At 36.4% G+C, this 16,488-nt stretch overlaps 1 protein-coding gene across 3 annotated transcripts; it reads right to left on the bottom strand.

Moving 5' to 3' along the window:
- Positions 1-273: 273 nt before the first annotated feature.
- On the bottom strand, positions 274-16,452 carry morc3a (MORC family CW-type zinc finger 3a). Of its 3 annotated transcripts, none has more exons than XM_079881166.1 (20): positions 16,351-16,452; positions 14,822-14,894; positions 14,271-14,403; positions 12,675-12,898; positions 12,272-12,428; positions 11,953-12,100; positions 9,217-9,348; positions 8,801-8,920; positions 8,547-8,648; positions 8,321-8,337; positions 8,051-8,149; positions 7,836-7,964; positions 5,046-5,120; positions 4,838-4,871; positions 4,667-4,747; positions 4,504-4,582; positions 4,358-4,412; positions 3,095-4,214; positions 1,062-1,249; positions 274-929 (listed from the first exon to the last, which is right to left on the bottom strand). In XM_079881166.1, exons 1-20 carry the CDS (start codon positions 16,390-16,392, stop codon positions 791-793), a joined length of 3,147 nt encoding a protein of 1,048 aa, XP_079737292.1. In that variant the 5' UTR covers positions 16,393-16,452; the 3' UTR covers positions 274-790. The 3 variants fall into 3 exon arrangements, with proteins under 3 accessions (XP_079737292.1, XP_079737294.1, XP_079737293.1); XM_079881168.1 differs by having other exon boundaries at positions 4,688-4,747; XM_079881167.1 differs by lacking the exon at positions 8,321-8,337 and having other exon boundaries at positions 8,551-8,648.
- Between the last annotated feature and the right edge of the window lie 36 nt (positions 16,453-16,488).

Here is a 16,488-nt window from a genome sequence, read left to right as displayed (position 1 = left end):
TATCACATGTAAAGTGTGCGAGTTTCATTAGTTTTTAAATAGTGTCCTAAAATTATATTTTATAAAAACGGCGTGTAAAATACTGTTTGCACTCCAACAATAAAAACGAACATCCTTCAGTTGTAATTTTTGTAAATAGTATGTGGCGACTTAAACGTTTATCATGCATCAATGAAAACAGTTTTACATTTTTAAGTTAACTTAGATTTATAACAAATAATATCTCAGATAAACAAGAAAGACAGAAAACATTTCATTAATAATTATTATTTTAATTAAACAAATAAAAAAATATTTTACATTTAATCTTTTCAAAAACAGCACTATGTACAATTTTATACACAAATTTGCTAAGTACACAATTTAAGTAGAAATGACTACAGCTGTTATCCACTCACAATTGTGTATTGTGTACCCGGAATATTGTGTATCAGAAATACACACAATTGCATATCAGAAAAATTACAGAATAAGTAACTTGAAATGCCATACCATTTGTTAAATTAAGTCTTTGTGGCAAAAAGGTCAAACATTATTCTGGACAAATTAACTCTATTCTAAAAAAATTAACTCTATTCTAAAAAAAAAAGTAAAAAAAAAAGAAAAAGTAAAACTTGCACAAAGAACTGCAAGTGTTAATCAGGAAGAATTTGTAAATAAATAAATCTTAACCTTTTAATATTAAGTTTAATAGTTTCAGAGTGCAATAGAATTTGAACAATTTGCCTCTATACACAAAACATTAACCTAGGCTGAACATTTTGGCAACTGGATTTACGTAAAAGTGGTCTCAAGAGGGGGGAATCTCCTGTATGACCTGATTTAAAATCTCATCTATGACCTCACAGTCATAGTTCACTTGGTCAAGGTCCAGTGCAGGAACAAAAGTGACCAATAAACGGGCGACACTGCACCTCAGCTCCCTCAACCTAAGGACAGAACAGAGAGAGCAGATTTATATATATATATATATATGCATTAAAATGTGACTCCTGGTGAGTATGTACTGAAATGCCACCTTAATACTGAAAATCTTTAAAATAAGTCAACAAGGCTCTTACTTGGCCAGTGTCACTGCATTCTTTCCCTCCACAGGTCTTTCGTTGCTCTCTTCTTCCTTTGTGATCCCATTCACAGGGTTTGCAGCTGTGCTTGTGCTGCATGTTTGATTTGAACTAGTGCTACTGTTCTTCCTCAGCTCTTCTACTTCCTTCTGTAACTGAGTTTTCTCCTGCTCCAAGCTGTCCAACTTTACGTATAAAATTGAGTTTGTGGGAATTGAAGAATGGAAGAAGGGAAAAAAGAAAAACAGTTTAAGCCTGAACAATCAAATAACGGAAAAGACCAGCTCTTGTAGACTAGGATGCTGGTATGTCCACATCATGCCTGTTTAACCAGCAAGGCTTCCATGGTCAGCCAACTTCACCAGTATAAATTACCTTCGCAGGCGAGATTTACCAGTTAAAAGGTTAGTTCACATAAAAATGTACTCACCCTCATGTCTTTCCCACCCCGTAAGACTTTCATTCATCTTCAAAACAGAAATGAAGACATTTTAAAACCAGAGATATCTGTCCTTCCATTGAAAGTCCATGCAAGCAAAACTTTCATGCTTCAAAAAGTTCAGAAAGAGATTGTAGAATCTTCTTGTTTTATATGATGAACAGATTTAATTTTGGGTTTTTTATTCACATTTAAACACTGATCAATGCATATACATACAGCAAATCAAATATGGTAAACAGAAGCTCATTAGGGTGGTCCTTATTTTTAAAGTATCCAATTGTCATGCTCTTAACCCTTCAAATTGTTCCTTTATATAAGAAAATACAGCATGCCAATTTTTATGGCAGTAACATAATAATTACTGGTAGCTCAATAGCTTTAAACTTTCTGAGATTTTGATGATTTTCGTAAAAACAGATAATTTGAATTGGTATTGTACCTGGCTAGTAAAATTCCAAAAAAATCAACATAAAAGCATCTAATGCACCATATATTCCTAAATATGTATTTTAGATACATATCTCAGTTTACTTATTGTAGAAACTAAATCCAAATTAATCCATCCATGACCCGGTTTAGCAGATTTACCTTTCCTGGTGGAATCAATACATATTTCTATTGATGATCACCTTGGTTATTGTTTGGGTTTAGAACACATTTTTTGGTTTAAAAAATTACATTACGTTCCTTGAAATTGACCCGGAACTTTGGCCGAATCAAGCAGATTATCAGGAGGCACAGGCAACCATGCAATGAAAGTAGTCAATGATCACGCCGAGAGAGGAGTGGCTCTGATTCAAGAATACAGTGGCTATCTCACACACTCTGAAGAACAATTGCAGTTTCTCCTTCATGTGGTGGAAGATCACCGACGGATCTATCCAGACTGCAAAAAGTCAACACTGGCTGCTGAGCATCAGAAATGAGGGATTGTTGAAAACTTTGTGTTTTGAGATTGTTGTCATGTCAGTGTTGCTCTGATTTAAATAAAATGTAGTTCATTTGCAGCAACTTTTAATATTACTTGCATATCACAATAACGCCGCACAGCTTAACATAGGCAATCTTCCACGTGATTGAGCTACCTCTAAATATCTTTTTTTTTTGTCAACATTTTTGCATATTTCTAATTTTGAAGTTAAAAGGAACAGTTTAAAAGGTTAAGACACTATCATTTTGCAAAAAAAAAAAAAAAAAAAAAATTGGACTTGATAAGGACCACCCTAAAGCTCATAAGCGGTTGCTTAATGTGTGAGAACCAATAAGGTTTGTTTTTGCGTGTTACGCAAGAATGGTTGAGCTTCCATTGACCATATTTGATTAACTAGTGTTGAAAGTTTTGGTGGAATTTACTTTCAGTGGAGAAACAGAAATCTTTCAGGTTTCAAGATGAACGAAAGTCATACAGGTTTGGGACAACATGAGGGTGAGTAAATATGACAAGAGTTTTCATTTCTGGGTGAACTAACCCTTTAACAACATTAAAGCATTACTAAGCAGTCTGGAAATTTATGCTGGTCTTTTCAGCAGGGACTAATTCCTTATTACTTACGAGCACTTTTGAGAGTCAAAAATATCAGATGCTCACCTTACTTCTCAGTTCACTGCATTCTGTGTTGCGCTTGTCCATCTCCCTTAAAAGAGAGTCTACTTGAAGAGCCATTTCATCATCTACATTTTCAAAATCAATTGTTGTTGATGAGTGTCCCTCCCCCTCAGCTTTCAACTGGCCACGACGCACCTCATCCTGTGCCTCTTTCTCAGCTTTGATTTGCAACACCACCTCCTCTTTCTTTTTTATCTCATCCCTCTCTTCTGTAAGCTCTTTGATGCGCTGGGTGGCCTGTAAGTAGAGAGTCTTGTAGTGTTGTTCCTCTGATGGATCTGTCTGGATGCTCTGATGTCTGTAGTTCTTGTTCACAGAGAGTTTCAGGAGTTCGATATCTTTCTCCCGAACCTGCTCTCTTAATTCATCTCTTTCCTGAGCTGTGGCCTCCAGGAGATTTAGCAGGTTATCCTGTTGCTTCTGTGCCTCATGGGTTGGCATAAGGTCTATTTCTATGTTAGAGAAAAGTGAGGTTTTAGAAGTTGTTGATGTCGTACCTTCATGGTTTTCTACATCTGACTTGGGATGTTGTTTAAAACTGGAACCTTTTGCACTACTACAACTCTCAACCTCCATGGGGTCTTGGATTATTTCTGCAGTGTTACTCATCTTGCATTCCACATCAGTAGCGCTCCGTTCCCCTCCTTTAGCATCATTCTCAATCTCCTCCCTCTTGATCTGCTGGTCTTCCTCCGCCTTTACAATGAAACGTTCGGTTTGGGTTGTTATGCTGGTTTGGTCATTTGAAGTTGATGTCTTCATTGTTGCCTGATCACTGCACTCCATATATAATCCTCCTGTATCCTCGCTGGTACTTTCTTCTGTCTTTACCTTAGAGAGGTCAAAGGTCAAAGGTTTTGGTCTTGGTGTGCTTTTGGTCTCATCAATAGCAATGTCATCATCACCCCCACTGCTTGTTTCGTCATCATCGTTTTCATCAACTTTTTTGTCGTTATTGTCTGTGATCCCCAAAGGTGAGGATATGAAATCAGATGTAGCTGCGGACGTTGATGGACTATCTGGTGTGTTGCTACAAAAATCCTGCAATGTTCTTGCTCTTTTTGCTGCTTGGCTCTGTGTCAGTCCTATACTTCTTTTCATCCTTTAGAAGACAGGTTTGAAATCATGTTGTGTGGAAAAAAAGAATTAAGAGAAGATTATCACAAATACAATAAAAAGAATTAAGAGAAGATTATCACAAATACAACAATTAAAAAAAAGAAAGGAAGAAAGAGAATGATGTACCTTTTAGGAGTGGAGAGGGAAATGACATTTGAAATCACTGGCATGTTGTTTGGGGCTATATAAATAATATTATTAATATAAATAATTAAATAATTAATATAAAAAATTTTGTAGCAAAAACAAATGTGCACAAAACTTGGCCTCACCAGATTGTGAGAGGGGTGTTGAATTTAAAGGGCTCTGTGCTGTCAAAGACACCGTAGGTGATCTGGGTGAGGAAGGGGCCTATGGAAACAAAAAGAGAGCGTGAGACTTAAATATGTTCTTAAATTGATAATTGCTCAACTAAGCTTGGGTAAAAAAAAATACATTTTGCCGGAGTTGGCGCACAAAGTCATCATGTTTCCTTTTCAGATCCTTATTCTGTTGAATCCTCCTGGCTTCTTCCTCCTAATCCAAAGAAATTGCCAATTAAATGACAAAAAAGTGGAAAGAAATCTGAGTACAAAACACAAACTCACCAGCCATTTTTAACATTACCTGAATTTTTTTCTGTTCTTTGAGGTTTTTCTCACTGTGTTAACATAACAGAAAATTAGTATCAGATTATGCTATTTCAGATCCATTTATTTTAAAAAGAAATCACTGGCTTAATTGTATCTTACATAAATCAATGGGTCTATTTATTCATATTTAGATAACAAAATAAATGAATAGTAGTAAGAAATGTAACAAATAATTCACTCACTACTGTTTGTATATTTTCAGGCAGGCTGAACTTTCATCTTCAGAATCTTCAGCTTCTTCTGGTTCTTCACATCGCCTGAATATAGAAAGAACAACTATTTGAGCTAAGACACGTTTAGAGATTTGCACACAAACTCAGAAGCGATCACATTTGTTGATAAATATTACTAATCTACTCTACTCTCTAAGTTTCTACAAATTATACATTGCTATAATGCACTGGAATTCTTTTTTTGTGTGTTTTCGCACATTATATCTGTTCAGGGATGCAAACCCAACAGGGGTAAAAAAAACAACAACAGGTTGTTTTGTTGGAAAAGGATAATTCTAGTAATAAAAAATCAAATTAAACATAATATATTAGATATGAAACTTAGGTTGTTGAACGCATTTTATTAATTTCCCAGTCACCAGGCTCCTTCTTGCTTTGTTCTCCGGTGATGCAAAATAGCAATTCCCAAAAGTCATTTCATGCGAAAATCAGTTCGATTTCACCCGCTCCTTCTCTCCAAGGTACACGCAAAACGACCTGAAAACGTACGCATTCCTATCCTTCAAACGCCCCATCAAAGCTCTCAAGTGTGTAGGTGCCATAACGAAACCCTAACATTTCTGAATTTAATATACAACCTTGATAATTGTATTATGATCATTACTACCTAAACGACATTTCTGATTGGCTAACACACGCAGGCTGCTGTCAGATTGTTGTTTTTCTTTTACAGAGCCTTGGGATGTCACAGCGATAAGTGATCTCCCATTTCAATGATATCTCTACCAAGAGTGCTTATAATTGCTGTAGGTTAAAGTCACTAGTATCATTCAAATGTGTAGAATGACTATAATTTTTTTATTAGTTAGACTAGTTTATTCATCGTTCATCATTTTCAGTAAAGTACAAAGTAAAGTGAGTACATATCAAACGATCTGTAACAGACAAAGCAATAGTGACACATGGTAAAAACAGTTTACTCACAATTGTGTGTTGTGACATTACTTTCGGATCCAAAGTAGTTGGAACTGCATCATCTTTTAATTTTAGTCTCTCTGAAAAGCCTGCGTCAAACTGTGTCTTGTTTAAAAATGAATCCGCAGGAAAATGAAGCAAACAAACGAACAGTGTCTTACTGACGCAATCTGGTACTTCATCCATGCTTTCTTAATGTTAAGATCACAAGGAAGGCAATGCAAAGACTGTGTTTTTCCACAACTTGACACTGCAAAACGTCATGTAATCCTCAGAGGCATCTCTATCGTTTTGTTGCGTCTGTCTCGCATTTACTACTACATGACATGCGTGATTTGGTGGGCAGGGCTAAAAAGGCAATGATGTAGATGCAGGTGCTGATCTTCTTCTGAAGAGGTGGTATTTTTGATGTAATAATGTGACAAAATCTGAATCGAGTCGTTTTGGAAACTGGTTTCAATAAAAGCTGTTTTTGGACTAACAGGGTAGTTTTAACAGGGTACCCCTTTATAATAATAATGGATAATGCAAATGGAAAGGCACAAAAAATATAATAAATTGTAATATGACTCTTCAAGGAACTTTTTGTTTGAGTACTGCTGGAGGTTTTATTAAACATTAAAAGCTAAATAATAAAAAGTCAGATTAAACAAACAGGGTGATCCTTATAAAGTTTAAAAAGTAAAATTCAATGTCTTAAAAAGTCTTATTTTTTACTTATGAGAGGTCTTACATTTTATATGACACTTTGACTTAGACAGTTTTAATTTGGTAAAGGATTTAAATATCTAATTAGAGTACACATTATTTTATCTTTTTCTTTCTTTGTGAATTTGCTTGTTTACGTGACAATTCACGGGATTTACGATAACATTATTACGTACAGTCTCCTGCACGAGAAAGGAAGAGAGGAGAAGATGGGTAAATGTCAGTTCAATTGTAAGTGCATTCTTTGTGCGTAGGGGTGTGCGATATGCATCGCCTATGATGATATCGTTATTATTGTTTTAACAATGTGCGAGCTGACATCAAGTTTGTCACTCACGCTTTTACTACATGATGTATGCAGTTACATGCCCCAAAAATTCAAGATACTTTTTGCCCCGATGACTTTTTGTCATATTTATATCATATGATGTAGTTGTATCACAATATCGCATGAGAAAGAGTGCTGTTTTCCCCAAATATATGCATGATTGCAAATGAGATATTTATTTTATACAAAAGTTAAATGAACAATAACTTTAGATACACTGTTGTCAATATTGTTTGTTTTTCCCTTTATTCCGCATTTTGAATGAATCAGTTTAATTAAATATTGAATGACCCTTTCATGAATCAGCGGTTTGAACACATCGGTTGAATGAATGACTCACTCATTTAGACAGCGACTTGCCACCACCTACTGGCGCTTTTAGTTTCATTTTTAAAGTACCTTTAAATATTAAATTAAAAAACAGTCTCATAGCATTTATGCAATTGTAAATGCAGTGTAAATATATTAATGCCACTTCTGTGTCACCTCTGCAGTGCATAGATGGATTTTATTTTGATTGGTAACAGCCTATATAATGATTTATTTTGATTGTTAACAGCCTAGACTGTGTTATCATTCTAAATTAATTTAATTTTAAAGTTAGAATTTGACATAAAAGGTGATGCATACATCTAAGTTTTTTATCAACAAAACTTTGAAAATATCGAAATATATATTTTTTGTCAATATTGCACACCCCTAATGTACAGTATTTTTTCAGGTCTAAAAAAAGGGCCTTAAAAAGACTTAAATTTGACTTTAAAGATGTGCAGCAACCCTGAACAAACCTGAACTGGGGGTCTGGATTCAATCGACAGAACCATTTTTCAGGCAGCTTATTCATGTCGATGCCATCGGGAAGTTTCCTCCACTTCAGGCAATCATCGCACTGAACCCAGTTCTGATCAGGACGTTTCCTTTACGTTAAACAAGGAAAAAACTTTATGAATAAAGTGGCCAAAATAAACAAAATGTTTTGTAGTGTGTGTCAGTGTATACTAACGGGATATCCTCCATAAGGACTCTGCTGTTTAATCCCCTCTTATAGCGGATTGCTTTCCAGTAATCTTCCAGTTTCACACCCAAAATGTGCATTGTTTTCCTGCATGGACAATCAATAAATAGCTTAGACTGCTATATTATTGATTTCCTGTTGTAGAAAACAAAATTTGCTCGCAAAAACTTGTAAAATGAGTTATTAACTAAAATTAACTTAAAACAGTCCAATACTAGAACAAATCTTAACAAGGTTTCGAACAATTCTTGCAATTACCTGAATTGTTTGTAACCCTGCCTGCCTCATCAAAAATCAAACACTGAATAGCAAATGAGCTCACAAAATAAGATATTCATAATTAGTCAAAACATTTTAAATGCAAATACTTGTGCAGTGAACATTGGCATATATTTAATGTATTTGACCATATACAGAATGTAGTAAAAAGGAGAGATGGTATCTATATTGAACAGAAAACAATATTTCTAGTCACGTATCACACTCGCCTGTACTCTTCTGTGTAGTCAAAGTCCTGCTTGTTGTGTGTTGGCTTGAGGAAGTTGCACTCAATCACTGCAATGACTCCCACTCCTTTTTCATTTGCCTATTGCAAATTCAAGATTGAAAATGCATTTGGATACTCAAAGTAGTAATAAACTACAAAAAAATATTTTGTCACCCTAAAAAAGGTGGTGTTTAGGAGAGAAAAAAACACAAATGCATTAAAATGTATATAATTAATATTTAAATATTTACCCTGTTTTGGCATACAACACGTTCATAGGATTTGATGAGCCGGTTTTTATGGTACATCATGACTCCATAATGTTCTTTGCTCTTGGTGTTGTATCCAAATATGATGGGGATGCTTTCTTTCTGAGAAGAAAATACTTAAGGAAAGGTCCGTATGTGTGTATTCATAGCCAATTTAGTACTGTATTCTGATCAGAAATTACTATAATGATCTGATTGTGTAACAAGTTTTTTTTTTTAAATATATTTTGTACCATAAATTCATTAAAAGGTTTATGTCAAGTTGCTTTTATGTTTAAAAAAACAAAATTTTCTGTCTCATTAAAAAGGTAGCATCTTGGGACTAATTTCCCAATAGTTATCAGGATTTATTTGGGAAAAAGGGAATCACAGCTTGCTCCTTTTGATTGTATGGATACATTTAGAAAGGTGGGTTTGTATTTATCCTTGACAATGTGCGCCAGGCTTTTAGAGATCAGCTGGGTTTTCACTTTCTGTCCACGAATGATAATCTGCATTTTGGGCTTCAGGTACAGGATGCTACAGTACGCCTAGAAAAAGAAAAGAGACATACAGACACAAATTACTGTTGTGTTGAAGCCAGTGGTGGCTCCTGACTGTAAATTTAGGTAGGGCAGATTCTGGGTCTTCGCACTAGTTTATGATAAACATTTTGTAAGAGGTCTAATGTCTTTGCCTTCTTCAGTCTGAGCGGAGAGCTCTAATGTTGATTGACAGGCTTTAAGTACACACGACACACGCATAGAATGCTATCTTGGAATTGCCTTAATGTAGTATTTATCTCCTCCGAAAGTTGTTTTAGAACAATTGTTCCCAAACTGGTATATGCGTACCCCTAGGGGTCCCTGAGGTTTGAGAGAGGGGGGACAAAATGATGATTTTGCCGTTCATTTAATTTTAACCCACCAATAACATTAAAATCAAGCATCTATTTCTAACAGGCAAAATGCCGCTTCTAGTGTAAAAACAGGAAAATGGTAGTGCACCTCATCTTTTGTGGTCAAATCTGACTGCATCCACACAGTAGGCTACACATATGATAGGTTGCATGCAGAGTATTTAAAACTTTATAAACTATAATCACTGGCTTCCGGCAACGGCCGTACGCACGTTCACGAGAATCAAATGGTTTTTGCAAGAGGCATCTATTCTCACGTAAGCTTACGCTACACCTACGTCACACATCCTACATCATTCTTTGGGTCAGAGGTCACCTTTCCGCTGGAACTTGACTCTCAAGAATGCATGTACGGCTGCTGCCGGAAGCCAGTGATTAAAGTTTTAAATATGGAAATTTTTCTTGCAAAACCCTACTGCTCCGATTCAGAAGGCATTTATTAACCCTCTGGAGTCGTATGGATTACTTGTTGGGATGGATGGATGCGCTTTTTTGTAGCGTCAAAAACTTGGGCACCATTCAATGCCATTACAAAGCTGGGAAGAGTCAGGATATTATTTAATAAAACTCGGGTTGTGTTCGGCTGAAAGAAGAAAGTCATATATGTTAACATGTTATTCCCCCTCTACACTACGCACTTCACATTGTTTACAAAGGTCGCCATGTCAGATGCAGAGATATTTATGACTGAATCATTGGGATCAGCAGTTATTGACACTGCCTGTACCCGTACTGTGTGTGGGGAAAAATGGCTGGAAAGCTACATTGATGGCCTCACCCACGATCAATTAAACCAGTTGATGCAAACAGAAACTCCCAGTTGCAGACCATTTCGGTTCGAAGTTGAGAATTTGGTATATTCCACAAGAAATGTGAAACTACCGGCTAAAATAGGACTGACAAAATGCCAAATTGAAACTGAAGTTGTCAAGGTTGACATTCCACTCCTGCCAAGTAAAAAATCCCTGAAGGCGGCAGGAACTATTTTGGACATGGAAAAGGACAGTGCAGTGATGTTTAAACAATCCATTCCTCTTGAATTTACTAGTTCTGGACATCACTGTATCGATATCAGAGACAAAGACACTAAAAAAGTCAAGATGAAGATGAAGTCCTAAAACATTGTGAAAACAAAGAAGTCATCTGAAATTGTTAACTCCTTCTTTCACACTTTGCTAAGTGTCCTTGGCGTCCCCCAGAGGCTGTACAGTGACAATGGGGGAGAATTCAACAACTATAAGAGATCAGAGACATAGCTAAAACAAAAACAACAGCAGGATACAGTCCCTGGAGCAACAGACTACTTGAGAGACATAATCAAATGCTCACTGAGATAATCCACAAGGTCAAATGAGAAAATGGATGTGACTGGCACACTCCCCTTGACTGGGCCCCCATGGCTAAGAACAGTATGTTGAATGTTCATGGCCACAGTCAATATCAATTAGTGTTTGGACAGAATCCTAACCTTCCTTCTGTATTAGTTGATAAACGACCTGCTCTAGAAGGTACCACTGTGAGTGCTAGAGTAGGAGAACACATTTCTGCTTTACAGTACATGCTTTTAGGAAAGCATTCACAGAAGCAGAGTCTTCTAAGCGGATAAGAAGGGCACTACGTACAGTAAGCAGCTCAGGCCCACGGATGACATGTATGTGACAGGAGACAAGGTATATTACAAAAGAGCAGTCTGTCCTGAGTGGAAGGGACCAGGGGTAGTTATTGGTCAGGATGGAGCTGTTGTATTTGTAAGACATGGGAGGACTTTTGTTATGAGTACATCAATATACACCTAGGATGGACTGAGCGTGAGTAAATCATGGGATAAGTTTCATTTTCAGGTGAACTATTCCTTTAATATTTAAAAAGTATCACTATTTTTACCATCATTTCATATTTCTCTATTGAACATTTTTTTTTAAACATTATCTCATGACATTATATTTGCCATACATCTAGATGCAGCTTGTGCTACTGCAGTGCAAAGATGGCTTTTTGTTAATACGGATATCTTTTCACTATTACAATTCATTATTGATTCCATTTATGCAGAGGTCTATGTTTTGCAGGAATATTTTGGTGGTGCACTGCTCTACCATACAGACAAGCCGCAGCTGGTTCAAACTGTAATGCATAATGAAGTGATGTCTCTCATCACAGACACACTGATAAAACAGCATGTAGACTGTAATCTGTTAGACCTACTCAACATACAGTAGGAGGGTGAAGTACTCACCCGCAGGGAGAAGTCGCTCTCTGGGCTTGAATGTAATACGCGGCAGGATTGCTTGTATTTCTCCTTTTCACTCTCATATACTTCAGATGGAATCAGGATGTTATAGCGGTCTGTTTCAAAGTCAAACTCAGATTTGTCTGTGGATGTTCTGTCGCAGAAAAAAAAAACATTCTCTGAACAATTTCAACTATGCATTCCTGTGCTTCAAGTGTATGGTGCTAGCAACACCAAGCTGAATCAGATGTTGAGAAACACTGCTCTAAACTACATTATTAGCAGATCTCTTATTCTCTGCCTCGCTTTCTACCAGCATGCTCACTTGCGGAGATTCCAGATGATGATTCGTGTTCCTGTGGAGTCGGTGGTAAAGTTTGCACTGATGGCGTTGAGTTCACAGAGCAGTTCTTCCTCTGTCTGGAACAGAGAGAAGCGCAGGATATCTTGGAGACTTGCTGTGTGTTGTGACTCAGGTCGGAGTGAGAGGAAAGGTCAAGGATAAAGATGTCAAATAGATAATATATGCTTAAACTCTTACTTAAACAACTTTTACAACAAATGGTGAAACTGATCAAATGCAAAAGAACATTAGGCACTGGATTCCTACTATGTCTAATATCATCTCTCTAATTTCTTCTTTTTATATCATGCTAAATATTATATTATATCCTTTGTAGCCCATCCATTTAAGCTTCCTTTTGTCTTTATTTGGAAGGTAAGGATATATGACTGTCCAATGCGTTTGAAGGAGACAATGGGTACAATGACATTCTCTGCTTGCATCTCCTGAAGGTATGTCTGGGACAGCAGGCCCACACACATGGACTCTGCCTTCTTGGAAAACACAATGGCGTCCTTTCCCAAGCGCATGGAACCAGACTTAAAACCGTTGCCGTAGAGGCCCACAGGGACATGGCCATTTATAGTCTCCTTGTCACTGAAGCCAAAACTGAGAGGGAGAGGAACACAATACATTAGGCTATATATTAAAATTTGTATTTACATTACTGTTTAACCATGGGGTCAGTAAGATTTTTGTTATGAAATTAATACTTTTATTCAGCAACGCTGCTTTAAATTCACCAAACGTGACAGTAAAGATACTTATAATTAACAAAAAAGTCTAATTGAAATAAATTATGTTCCTTTGAACTTTCTATTCATCAAAGAATCATGAAAAATTTATCAGTTTCCACAAAAATGTTTTACAAAATGCACCAAATCAGCATATTAGAATGATTTCTGAAGGATCATGCAACACTGCAGACTACTGATGACATTTCAGCTTTGCCATCACAGGAATCAATTAATTTTAAAATATATTAAAATAGAAAAAAGTTAATTTTTACAATATTATTAATAATGTTTTACAGTATTTATTTTGAACATTAGACATCCCTTTCAAAAACATAAAAAATTACAGTAGTGTAAATACATTTACAAAAGAGTCAAAGACATTTATAAAGTTTAAAAAAAAGTTATGCTGTTCTTCAAACTTTCTGTTCATCAAAGAATCCTGATAAAAGACAGTTTCGCAGTTTCTGTTTCCACGCTTCATGAACAACCATTTATAAAAGTAAAATAAAAAACAAAGAACTCCCGCACACTATCCGTACTTGCAAAAAAGTATCAAAAATTCTTTATTGGCAATGTTTCGGTCTCATGACCTTCATCAGGCACATACCATTATGTACCTGACATATGTGCCTGATGAAGGTCATGAGACCGAAACGTTGCCAATAAAGAATTTTTGATACTTTTTTGCAAGTACGGATAGTGTGCGGGAGTTCTTTGTTTTTTAACTATGATATTAAGAAAAGTTGGAAACACTTTATTTTACTTACAGCAGTGGTTCTCAACTCCAGTCCTCGGGACCCGTTGCTCTGCACATTCTGTATGTCTCTCTTATCTGACACACTCAAATCAGTTCATGGAGTCTCTCCTAACGAGCTGATGATCTGGTTCAGGTGTGTTAAATAAGGGAGACATACAAAATGTGCAGAGCAGTGGGTCCCGAGGACTGGAGTTGAGAACCACTGACTTACAGTATCCTTGTTACATATGTTACATGTACTTACCATAGTAATAACAGTAAATTATGCATAATTACATGCAACTAAACCTCAGCCAAATCCTAATCCTACCCTAACCCTAGAGCAAGTATATGTTGTTAATTAATATTACTCAGTACTTAAATATATAATTACAATGTAACAATGCCACCTCAAAAAATAAAGGGTAACCGAAAAGTTGGGATCACTGTTTGGATCATGAAACCCAAATGTGTGCCAGTCAACATACTGGTTTGTGTTCTCACCCACCTGAGCATTTTGTGCATCTTATCGTAATCCATTCCTGCTCCATTATCCATGAAAATTAGACAGTCCTGACCTCTGATTGCTGTCTTATCAATCCAAAACTGTTTGGCACTCACATCTGGGTCGTAAGCATTGTCTAAAGTAGAAAACATAAATGTAAAATATGATCAAATTATTACACATATTTATCCTAGTGTCTGAGTAGCTCTCTACTGAGGTAGCCCTGAAAACTATTCTTACAAAGTCTTTTAATTCCTTACTTGGCGGGAGTTAAACACAGTAAAGGACTTCATGGCTAGCTGTTAATGAGCAATACATGGGATGCAATAAAACTATTTAGGCCTACTTAATTTATTATGTACAGTAATAAATAGTAGCATGCACTGGTAATAGTAATAAATAGTAGCATGCACTGGTAATATAGCCAGGAATGTCTCTAAGATATGAAACTAGGTTACAAATCCATAGTAATCTAAGACTTAAGGGAACACACCCATTGTTTCAACTGCTAATACATATTCTCACAATGAGCGATATCAGAAGTGTCCGCTCACCTATCAGCTCTGCAATGGCACTGAAGGGCCAGGTGTGGCTGGTGGAGTTGGTGTGAAGGAACTTTGGATTAAGCTATAAAAGGGTCAAAGACACAGGAAACTTTATAAGAAGCCTAACACCCTAAAACACAATTTATGAATGTATGGATTACTTAATAAAGCTGTATTCTAGGATTGTGGATCTCTGGTCACAGGAGCTGTATTAGAGAAACTTCTTATCTTAATACTTAAGATTTGAAAAAGTTCTACCGTTACTGAACAGACAGGATAGGGTTCTCTGTTAGGATGTTTCTGTAATATATAAGACTTGCAAATAGATTTTTCTCCATGTTATCTGTTTGCAGGTTTGAAGGTAACAGACATTTTGGCTCGATTTAAAATTCTTAAATCTGGATTTTCAAAAGACCCTTAGTTATTATACATTTTAGCAATGTATTTATTTAATCAATAACTTCTTTTCTGAATCCTTTTATAATTCATATATCATCTGGATGAGCCTTGTTCGAAGTTCGAAATAAATCTGTTTTTCTACTTATTATCAGGGGCCAACAAGCACTGAAGGTGTGTGCACCTATTATTTGTATCCATTCTTCTTAATCTTCTTCCACTCTTGTGTCTTTTTTTAAAGTTATGTTTCATCCCTTTATTAGATGAGACAGGAAGCAACAGTGAGGAGGGAGAGGGAAACAGGACAGGCGAAAGACCCAAACTCGGGTCGCCTGAAGCAGCTGCGACCACAAGGATTACTCCTACACTGCTCCTGTGTTTATTGTGCTTGAGGGAAACTTAAAGTTATAAAATTTGGCACACATGTAGAGGGCAGTCTCAACATTAACCCCAGCGAATTTTGAAACCCTGTAGCGCCACCAACAGCTCAAAAGCTTCACTAATGTCAATGATAATAACTTTTGAACTTAAGGGCTAGAAATAACTGTTGGTCTGAGGATAATGTACCAGATTATCAAAAGAAAAAGTTTTAGTGTATCATTAAATTTTGTCCAATTGGAGCCACTGTTTCGCAGTCATTTTTAAGGGTGATCTACTGTCAGTAGCCTACTGACCACACTGAGGGAACTGATGCACAGTGTGATGGACTACCAGGGTAAAAAGTTTAAAAACAAGCACAAGCGTCGCGTTTTTTAAGGTGGAACGAATAAACAGGTAGATTCAACCTCAATTATGCACATCCCGTTGACAGAGAAACGAAACTGAAACTACAATTCGAATTTGAGCCTTTCTGATAGGACGACGAACACATACGTCACAGCAAAACAAATGCATGAACATAACATTAAACGATCCACACACTGTGAAATATTTGTTGTTCACTGTTAAGAGCAAACATATAGGCCTAACGTTAGATAATTTAAGATTACATTAACCGTCAACCTGCCAATGGCAATGCTAACAGCGCGAGAAATTACGTTATTAGGTATACACTTTCCAACAGGTCTATTAACATGGTGTCTATTACCATGCGTTAATTACACACGTCAGGCTGTAATAATAAATGTATTAAACATTCATACCGCACTGAGCGGGATCCCTCTCTCCGTTTGCACCGCCATCATTGATATGTACAAACCCGCGTCGATACAAAACTTCCAGAAAGGTGTGACCCAGACGTCCGTGAGTACTGACCGAAGGATTTTCAAAATAAAAGCCCA

Source organism: Squalius cephalus (genome assembly GCF_949319135.1).
Source record: "Squalius cephalus genome assembly, chromosome: 9".
In the NCBI taxonomy this organism is placed as follows: domain Eukaryota; kingdom Metazoa; phylum Chordata; class Actinopteri; order Cypriniformes; family Leuciscidae; genus Squalius; species Squalius cephalus.
This window is presented reverse-complemented; position numbering and strand designations above follow the sequence as displayed.

Excerpts from the sequence above, each read along its gene's own strand:
- morc3a (XM_079881166.1), bottom strand. The coding sequence starts at position 16,392 with ATGATGGCGGTGCAAACGGAGAGAGGGATCCCGCTCAGTGCG. Across the intron at positions 9,349-11,952 it reads AGAGCGACTTCTCCCTGCGG|GCGTACTGTAGCATCCTGTA; the intron begins GTGAGTACTTCA and ends TTCTTTTTCTAG. Across the intron at positions 4,413-4,503 it reads AACACCCCTCTCACAATCTG|CCCCAAACAACATGCCAGTG; the intron begins GTGAGGCCAAGT and ends TTATTTATATAG.